Source organism: Perca flavescens, chromosome 7 (genome assembly GCF_004354835.1).
Source record: "Perca flavescens isolate YP-PL-M2 chromosome 7, PFLA_1.0, whole genome shotgun sequence".
In the NCBI taxonomy this organism is placed as follows: domain Eukaryota; kingdom Metazoa; phylum Chordata; class Actinopteri; order Perciformes; family Percidae; genus Perca; species Perca flavescens.
This window is the reverse complement of record NC_041337.1, coordinates 30,085,209-30,095,672: the sequence shown is the minus strand read 5'-3', so window position 1 is coordinate 30,095,672 and position 10,464 is coordinate 30,085,209. Positions and strand designations below refer to the sequence as shown.

The window sequence follows — 10,464 nt, the reverse complement described above, 5'->3', positions numbered from 1 at the left end:
CAATGATTCAGTTAAAAGTTTCCTTTTCACATTCATTCCTCCTCACCAATACACATCCCATGTATCCTTAGAAAAATCTTGAATGTATTTTTTTATCCCATCGACAATATGGGGACCTACTCAACAAGATATTACACCATGGCACCAGGTCACATTCTCCACTGTGCGCCTTTCAATAAGAAATGTAGCTGAGCAGAATTTGATAGCCGGCAACATGAAGCAGAGGCATCGTGCACTGAATACATTTGAAATTATGAATGAAATAAATTCAACAACCTTGACATTGTAGAGACTCTAATGTGTGAGGTTTTATGTGAAAGGCAGCAATCGATTTTGGCCTTGGCTTTTAACTGACATGATGAGGCTCAAACAGGAAACCACTTTAGCAGCTCTACTACCATTTGGTTCTTCATAAACACCAGTACGCTCTTCTCCTTTCTGGGAGAGTCAATGAAGTCAAGTGTGAAGGGATTTTACAGTTCACAGGATAATGACTTTTCAGTGTGGGTGGTCGTACGCGCAGTATGCGTAACTCTGTTACTGCTCAGCAGGGTGTGACGACTCAACGCCTCATCATTGTGTTGGTTGGCCCATCATTTTCTACTTGTTTAAGAAATTGAATGGTGGGATTGGTAGAGAAAGCACTCAGGCATGTTTGGTGCTCACAAGCTCCAAGTGGCTTAATATCACCTCAGAAAGAGTGTGTGTGTGTGTGTGTGTGTGTGTGTGTGTGTGTGTGTGTGTGTGTGTGTGTGTAATTGCCTCTATTTGTTATTTGCTCTGTCTTAAGTCTGTGTGTGTGTGTTAACTATATTCGTGGGGTCCAAAAAATGGGAACACCTTATACTTGTGGGGTCCGGATAGCTTTGTGGGGCCAAAATACTGGCCCCACACATGCTGGATGTGAGTCTTTAGTCTGTGTACTCCATTTCTGAGTGTTTTTAATCTCCTATCATGTGACTTTAAGTATTACGCTGTCAGTTCTGGTGTTGGTCCTCTTAATGTGTGTTTGTTTGCTGATTTGACCTCACGTTGTGCTCAGCCACCTTTCCATTGCAGTGCCACACACCCAGGCTGTTTTGTGTCCTTGCCAGAGTGACTCCAGACATACACTGTTGTGCAGGTTCTGACTTCTCAGACAGGACTCCATCAGAGCGCAATTTCAGACCAAACACCTCTTCGGCCATAGCTGAAATGGCTGTCTGAAAGCGCTGCTGTACTAGACAGAATTATTTTCCTTTTCTGACCTGTAGTGTAATCTTGCATAATTTTTGCTTAAGAAATTGCATTTTTGGTGCACGTGTTCTGACCATTATTCGCCAAATACATGCTGTGCTCCAATTTAGCAGTTTCGTTCTTAAAAAATACGAAAGAACATTCCGTACTGTCTTTAAATTCTCCCTCGGTGGTTCTCTCTGTCACTTTCTCTCCTTTCAGCTATGGAGGAGCTGGATGGAGACGAGGTGAGAGTGTCCTCCAGAGGACGTCTTGCTGAGAGAGACATTGTACAGGTACTCATCATAATTCTGTTTACTGTCGCAGGTTAAACTTGAGCATGTTTTTGTCAACAACAGCTGCAGGGGGGCGTTATCCTCGGGGGAGGATGGCTTGCATTAATAACACACTCTTGGAACAGCCTCATACAATATACAGTACAATACCCATCTATGGTGGGCCACTGAACAAGCTCGGTGTCTTGCTCAAGGGTGACACCAGTTTTACTTGTCCACACAACTCACAACACTGTCCAGTATAAAATCAAAGGGTCCATTCTAACCGATTTAATCCCAAATTTTTCCCAGTGATGTGCCTACATAAGTTATAAAGCAGTCTCACAATGGAATATGTTTAGTATTTTTTCTTATTCAGTGGAAAAGTTCCTGAAAACGGCTGTTATAGTGAAATAGTTAAAGTTATCTCCTTCAACTGACCAGAGGTAGCTGGAAGTGTGTGTTGGTTGCTCAGCTCGCTGTCGATGCTGGAGTTTGGAGACGTTTCTGTGTGATGGCATAATAAGTTTTGACAAATTACTTTACCATCGCTAATAACAATGTAGTAGCTAATAACAATTGTTGGAGTCTGTGAATAGATTGAGATTTGTAGATAGTAAGAATAGCACTTCTTGTGTGAATCAGGTTTTTTCTCCCACACCTATTAATATTAATAATAATTATTATTAATAGTGGTCTCCAGAGCAAAGTCTCACACTTTTCCTCCTTCCACCAAAATCAGTGCGTATATGCAGGGTTTCTAAATGTGGGAAACCCCGTTAAAAATAGGTGACAAACTCCTTTCCCATTGCCAGTAGACGAGTATGCCTTTCTGTTTTTTTGTTTCAAAAAGTTGCATGGAGGCCAGTGAAAATGTTACGGTAGTTACTTCTTTTTTACATCTGTTATGCTGCATTCACATGGAGGCAGGTAGACGGCGGACAGACTTTTGAACGGAACGGGAAAAACAAACAAATAGACAGAATGGCATGTTGTGTTGTTCACAATGCCGTCTACCCTTACCATTGCTAGTATTCTCTGCCGCCCTCACTTAATTTTACCGTCCTGCTCGCATCCTTTTAAATTACATCCGGTTTGCTGTCTACCGTTTGCATGAATCCACGTAAACGCAGCATACTTTGGACGACGGTGTCAAGACGCGATGTGAGTCCCTTAATGATGTGAGGTGTGCGAGTGCAGAACGGCCGCCCTCTTTGACAGCTAGCTATCGCGCCGTAAAAGGGGCGAAAATTAGCGTGTCCAACCAGGTGTCCTGTTTCCATCACTGCTGATTGGAGCTGCCTGGAGCCTACAATTACCCGTAACTACCTCAGAGTAACCTTTCCCACTAACCTTTCCCACGCCAGGTGTCAGCGGGGGTTTGTTGTTGTTGTTTTTTGTCCAGTGGGACAGAATCATTAAACATGCAAGAGGACATAAACATATGTCATTTTCAGCATTTTAATAAGCAGCCAAAGTTTCACAAGGACACCACCATGCAATCTCAGAAGAGGGATTTCCCTACTGAGCCCCCCCCACAAACACTCTCCCACATCTATCATTATTTTTAAAGTCAACAAGAGAGAGAGAGAGAGAGTTATATAAAGAACATGCAGTAAGCCCATCAGGGACTGATAAAACCAGGCCTGGCAACAGTAAATAGAAATTTTAGAAAGCCCGATATGAGAACACAAACAGGAAGCAAATGCAATGGCCTCTGATAACAATGTACCTTTGAATTTTTACATAGTAGTGGAAAAGACTGGCGAGTCAGCTGGCAGAGCATATAGGGTACAATGAAAAATGAGCGCTTATAATGATAAATGTATAGTGTCTAGATGTTGAGAGGAGGCATATGAGTATATAAGATAGCAAACATGTAATTCTAGCCAAATCACATGCTATTTACTGCAAAATGAGTATCTAGTTCTAATGTCAACATTTATATATGGCCTAGTAAAGTTATAGTAATCATAAATATATTACTTGTACTCAAAAGGTTTGACTTAATTGCTTTGTTTTGCTACGATTAATGAACACAGAAAATGTTTTGTAAAACATCAATGCATTCAAATGATGAAAAGTAAGACATGAAATATTTGCCAATTTCAAGTTATTGAAACGATTTTTCTAATATTAGGTTAGTCTGTAAAACAATTTTTTTTTCAACGTTTTAGTGTAGGGGAATGCAGAATATCTCTTTACATACAGCATGTGTGCAAATTACAAAAGAGTTACAATACAATGTCCCTGTCTTTCCATGTCTGTGCACTGTCGGACATGATAAAGTAGGCAGCACAAATTGCCATCACATATAAGATTACATTGATGAGAAAATAAGTGAGGGGCTTCACTGTGAGCAGTTGGGGCAAGCGTCCCTCGCGCTCAGGATGGTCATTAATTAAAGCTTCCACACCCAGATAAGCAAATCATTTTCTATCAACAATTAAAAATCCATCAGTGATGAGATCAGAAAACACTTTTCTTCCTCTCACGTAATTGTTCCGTAACAGTCCTGTCACGTCTGAATAAAGCCGTACCGAACATTTACATAACAGAAGTTGCCTGTCTTTAATAGAAAGATGAAGCCAGCAGTGTTATACTTCATGTCTGAAAAGGGCTTATGAGAACAAAGTCCACGTTATCAGTCTTTATTACTAGGGACCGGCATTGGAAAAATAGCAATAGCTATAAATGCTGTAGTCTATATCCACGACGTTCCACTTCCGGGATTGCTCCGTTGCCGCCGGAAATTCTGCTGGATTTCACTCTTTTCGACCAGTTGTCCGTTAACTTCCGCTTTCTTTATGTTGGAATTTTAAACTCCGGTTGATTTATGAGGACTATGGTTACCTGCTCCTCAGATCTCTGCAGAATAAATCCAGACAGCTAGCTAGACTATCTTTCCAATTTTATTTATTTAGTTTTTTTGTCTATTATGAGCGCTGACTTATTTTATGTAGGGGGGGGCGGTGGGAGCTGGGAGGGGGTGGGATGAGTGGGGGAAGAGTGGGAAGGGAATGTTCAATCACCAATATTTTGTTTTCTACCTATCTTTTGAATACATCTTTGGATATATGGAGATTTTTAGTTGTTATTATTTAAAACTAGATAAGTATAACACTGACAAGATTTGATACTAGAGAGCAAATCATGCATGATTTTGATAAGGACCTGGACCCTGATAGCCATGGGTTGAATGAAACCGGTGACACCTCTAAATATTATACTGACTATGAATTTAATTTAAATGTTAATTCAAGGGACAGTTTGTCGCTTGTTCATTTCAACATCAGAAGTCTTTATGCAAATTTCAATAAGGAAGGATTCAGAAGGATTATATCACTACATTTACAAGTAGATTTAATATAATAGCACTTTCTGAAACATGGATTAGTAATGAATAAAGGGTGTAGACTTTGAACTAGAAGGATACAAGTTATACCACGTAAATCGATCAGAAAAAAGAGGAGGAGGTGTGGCATTGTATGTTGACAGCTATTTGAAATGTAAACTTGTTGAAAAAATGTCTATTGCAATCGAGGGAATCTTTGAATGTGTGTAGCTGTTGAAATTGATATGGGAAAAAACAGGAATGTGATTGTTGCTTGCATTTATAGAGCTCAAGGATCCAAAATAGATGTTTTTCAGGACAAATTTGAACAATTACTTGATACACAGAATAACCAGAAAACACTTTTAATAAGTGGTGATTTCAATATTGATTTTCTCAATCAATCTAAATGTAAGTTTACTTCAGATTTCTTAGATGCATTGCATACAAGATCTCTTTTTTCTTTAATTACACAGCCTAGCAGAATTACTAGCTTCTGTGCCACATTAATTGATAATATTGTCACAAACGATGTTCAAAAGATTGTTCTAAGTGGATTATTGATAAATGACTTAAGCGATCATTTGCCTGTTTTTACCATGTGTGACATGCAACCTGAGATATACAAGAGCTCACATCAGCCTTCATATTTTAGAGAGTGAGCTTTCACAACAGAACTGGTCAGGAGTTTATGTGACTGATGTGAATACAGCATATGAAACCTTTTTAAACATGTATATATCTAGTTATGATAAATGTTGCCCACTAAAGCTGTCAAAGAAACCCCTTAAAAGTGATAAATTAATTAATTAATGAATGATTAATTAAAGAATGTAAAAAGAAAAATAGATTGTATAAAGACTTTGTAAAAAATAGGACACCTAATTGTGAGGCCAAATATAAAGCATACAAAAATAAATTGTCGACAATTTTAAGAGAAACTAAAAGGGATTATTACAATAAATAATTGAAAGATAAAAACGGAAATATGAAAACAACATGGAAAATATTAAATAATATAATAAAACCAAACTCACAACATATTAAGTTACCTGAATATTTTGTGTACAATGAAACTGTTATGACCAATAGCATAGATGTGGCCAATGAATTTAACTAATTTTGTATTAATATTGGGGAAAACATTGCCAAATCAATCAATATCTAATCAAAGTCAAAATGCTACATGTAGAATGGAAAGTAGAATAATGCAGTCCATGTTCCTGGGTGAGGTTAAGGAAAATGAAATTGCGTCTATTGTTAGCAGATGTGAAAATAAAACATCTACTGATAGTGACGGACTGGACATGACCATTGTAAAAAGGACCATTGACTGCATTATTAATCCTCTGACTTTTATTTTTAATATGTCTATACATTCGGGTGTTTTTCCTAAGAAGATGAAGGTCGCCAAAGTCGTTCCACTTTTCAAAAAGGGGGATGTACATCACTTTAATAACTATCGACCAGTGTCATTGCTCTCTCAGTTTTCTAAAATCCTTGAAAAGTGGTTTGCTCAAAAACTAAATGTTTTTAGAAAAACATAAATTAATTACTGAAAACAATATGGCTTTAGAGCAAAAAGATCAACAGCTTTGGCATTAATTGAACTCATAGAAAAAATTACATCTGCAACTGAGAATAAGCAACACACAGTAGGGGTCTTCATCGACTTAAGCAAACCATTCAACACCATAAATCATAGTCTGCTATTGTCAAAATCATACAATTACGGCATTAGGGGTCTAGCTCATCAATGGCTCAAAAGTTATCTCAGATGATTGCCAATGATACCAACATTTTTTATTCTGGAAATAATCTGTCAGAAATTACAGAAAATGTAAATTCAGAAATGGGAAAAATTAAGAAATGGTTTGACAAAAATAAATTATGTTTAACTTGGGAAAAAACAAAATATATGATTTTTGGTAATTGTAAAAAGAATGAAAATGTAAGAATAGCAATTGAAGGAACTGATATTGAAAGAGTTAATGAGATAACATTTGTAAGTGTTATTTTGGATGATAAATTGAATTGGAAAGATCACATAGTTTATATTAAGAGTAAAGTTTGTAAAAGTATTGGGGTCTTGTATAAAGTTAAAGATGGTTTAGATTATTCAACGTTGCTTATGTTGTACAATTCCTTTAATACTCCCATATTTTGGATACTGCACATAAGTCTGGGGTAATACATACCCTACTAACACAAAACCTCTGTTTTTGTTACAGAAAAAAGCATTAAGGATTATCAACAAGACAGGCTACAGAGAACACACTAATAGTTTATTTATAAAATCTGGAGTTTTGGTTGATTGGAAGATTTAGATTTTTATGTGGAAAGCTAAGCAGAGAGTTTTGCCTATGGTTTTACAAAATGTATTTACTCCTGTATCAGAGGAAGATGGCCATAGAAGGCAATATCATTTTAAAAAAGATTTTGCACGTACTACACAAAAACAGAGTTGTTTGTCCATTTATGGAGTTAAACTGTGGAACACCTTGGACTATGAACTGAAGTGCTGCAAAAGTGTTTGTAAATTTAAGAATTTGTATAAGAAAAAAATACAGGAATGTTATAAGAAAAATGATGACTAACATGCTTAAAATGATGATAATTACAGTTTTTTTCCGATCGCTATGACTTTTTTCAATACTTTTAACAACTTTCCTAAACTCTTCACACAGTTAGCACAACATCCGTCTTTGTAGGCTATACAATTAACACATTTATTGTTGTTTTGACACAAAATGCATACAGTTAACACAAATTTAAAATGCTTGAACTTCTTTTACACACAAGCTCCACCAAGACCAAAACAATGTTTTTTTATTGCCAAATTTACAAATGCTTTCACACTGTATGTCAGAACAGATAACATGTTCTAAACCTAACTTATAGGCTAAAGTCAAAGTGAACAGCTGTTCATATTGTAAATTGAAACTCAAAAATATCCCCTGGATTTTATACATGAGAAACAGCTGATTGAAGTTATGCAAATAGATAAATCACAGCTGATTCCCTTCTAGGAAACACACTCAGGTGTTGAGGTTCTTTCAATCGCATGATCATATGGTAGTACAGTAAAAGAGGACCTATTTGAAAAATAAACTGTAGATGAACACAGCAAATAAGAAAAATGCCTTCACGAGGGAGAGGAATTGGAGTACCAGGACAATTCTATCTCTGTCTCCTTTTTTTTTCATAAACCGTACATTCTATAAAGCTACTCTGAGATGGGTCAATCATTTTTTGTATTGAATCTCTGCAGCAAAAGAAACAAAATGGTGGCCGGGTTGGATCAGTGGGTAGAGCAGGTGCACATATACTTGGAGGTTTATGCCTCAACGCAGAGGTCCAGGGTTCAACTCCGACTTGTGACAATTTCCTGCATGTCTTCCCCCTCTCTCTCTCTCTCCCCTTTCTCAACTAGCTGTCCTGTCAAATAAAGGCGGAAAAGCCCAAAAAATAATCTTAAAAAACAATATGCATGCATTTACTAAACCAAACAAACATTTTGAGAGGCTTCAACAGAAGCTGCAGTGCAAAACACACAATCTATGATCAATACAATCATCATTGTCTGTTATATAAGGGCAGACCTGACACATATAAAATAATGCAGTTTCTGTAATTCCATGGGATGTTAGTGTTTTGTATGATATTGTTCTATGATTGACTAAATGTTCCTGTTGGAAGAGAACATGTGTTAGTGTTTTTGAAGAATTATTTGATGTAAATGTTGTGTGACATGTTGACATTGTGTTAGTGTTATTATTGTATTTTGAAAATTAGTTTTGGAGTTTAGTTTACAATGTGTGATTTTGAGCATGAAATTAACTGTTTTGCCAATTGTGTGTTGTAGGTGTGTTGGTGCGTCAAGAGTTTAGGAAAGTTGTTAAAAGTATTGAAAAAATTGTCAAAGCGATCGTAAAAAAAACTGTAAATGTAAAGATAGGTAGTACTGATCATTTTTGGTGTTTGGGGTGAGGATTGGGGTTGATCCACTCATGAAGCAGCTGTTTTTTGTTTCTTTTTGGTGTTTTTGTTTTTTGATGTGCACAAAAAAGTGATACCATAAGATTTTTCTTCTTCCTGTTCCTTTTTTTCCATTCATGCATGTTATGAATGAATGAATTAAGTTTTTTCTCTGCCCAGTGCTTACGCTTAGCGCCGCCCAAGATGATTGTGATTGCTTTAAAGAAATGCCAATAAACCACATTTTTTTTCTCCCATTCCGGAATGTGTGGACTAGCCAGAACCTCCTCCACAGCGCTGTGAAGGAAGGTCTAGAAAAGCGAGACTACAGTATAAATGCTGTGATGTAGTACATTGGAGATTTGTTGCACAAATGTCTTATGTCTTAGCATCTTTCCCAATTCAAATAAACATGAAATTTACCCCTGCTTCTAGTTTGTTCCATTCAGAGACTACATCGACAGATCCGGCAACCAGGTCCTCAGCATGGCCCGGCTGGCTAAGGACGTCCTCGCGGAGATCCCCGACCAGCTGCTGTCTTTTATGAAGAGCCGAGGAGTTGAACCGCGACCGGCCCTCTCCACCTCGCTACTACCGGAGCTACACCGGCATATCTGACACAGCCACAGCCACACTCGTGTCTGCCTCTCCACCTCTCTCTCTCTCTCTCTCTCTCTCTCTCTCTCTCTCTCTCTCTCTCTCTCTCTCTCTCTCTCTCTCTCTCTCTCCCCCTTCTGCTTATCTACGCTCACTGCCCATACAATTATTAGTCACTTTAAAAAAGGAGCAGAAGGATCGACCCGTGACTTCGTCCTCTTCCTCTCTCATCACCGGTGAACAGGCACATCACAGGACACAGCGGGCGCTCATCCCTGACTGACCCACTGCTGTTCTTCACCTTCTCTTCTCTAACTCCCCCCTGTTATATAGCTTTACTTTCCATTTACTGTATGAAAGAGCAGTGAGACTGAGCCATGACTGTCCCCCTCCTCCCCACTGATTTATCATTCAAAGCTTGACTTTTTTTAATTTGTCTGTTAATTCTCCATCACCAGGCACGTGTTTTGCGCAGTTTTTTTTTTTACATTTGTGTCCTTGTCCTCTGGAAGTGTTGATACTATAGTCACATTTGGCAGGAGTCCCAGGAAGTGCAAGACTTTAAATGAAATTGAAGCCAGTCCCAAATGAAAGCAGAGCTCTTGTTGAGCAATACACACCAGCTTGTATCAGATGCTTTGGGGGGGGGGGGATTTTGGCCGAGCTTTTGACTGTAATCCATTGGAGTAATTGGTCAACGTGAGGACAGGTGTTTGTGATTTATACTTTACCATCATCATTATCAACATGCTATGCCAAATCTTTTTAAAACTTAAATAGAGGCTGCCCAAACAATTATTTTAATCCAGGGGTGTTTCAAGCTGTGAGGCGTGCGGGTGAGTTAAAAGTGGGGGGGGGGGACATGAGGCAAAATGGCAGGTGCATGTCGGTGTTCTAAAAGCAACGTTCGTAGTTATTGTAGTGTGGCCAGTTGATTTGGTCCGCTTATCGCCACAGTAAGCAGTTAGAGCTGCCACAGTGGCTGTGTCATACAACTCATGGAGGCGATTAAGGGACTTCAAACGCCCGATATTTGCAAATTTGTGTCAAACATCATACTCTTTT

General features: G+C 38.1%; 1 protein-coding gene across 2 annotated transcripts in view; it reads left to right on the top strand.

Annotated features, from left to right (window-relative positions):
• Nucleotides 1-10,030, top strand: part of LOC114559361 (copine-9) — an 86,201-nt gene extending 76,171 nt beyond the window's left edge. For both annotated transcript variants that reach the window (XM_028583956.1, XM_028583955.1), the window contains 2 exons: nucleotides 1,438-1,511; nucleotides 9,238-10,030. In XM_028583956.1, the coding sequence (XP_028439757.1) occupies nucleotides 1,438-1,511; nucleotides 9,238-9,420 (257 nt within the window). In that variant the 3' untranslated portion in view covers nucleotides 9,421-10,030. The remainder of the gene's footprint in view (nucleotides 1-1,437; nucleotides 1,512-9,237) is intronic.
• Nucleotides 10,031-10,464: the final 434 nt, after the last annotated feature.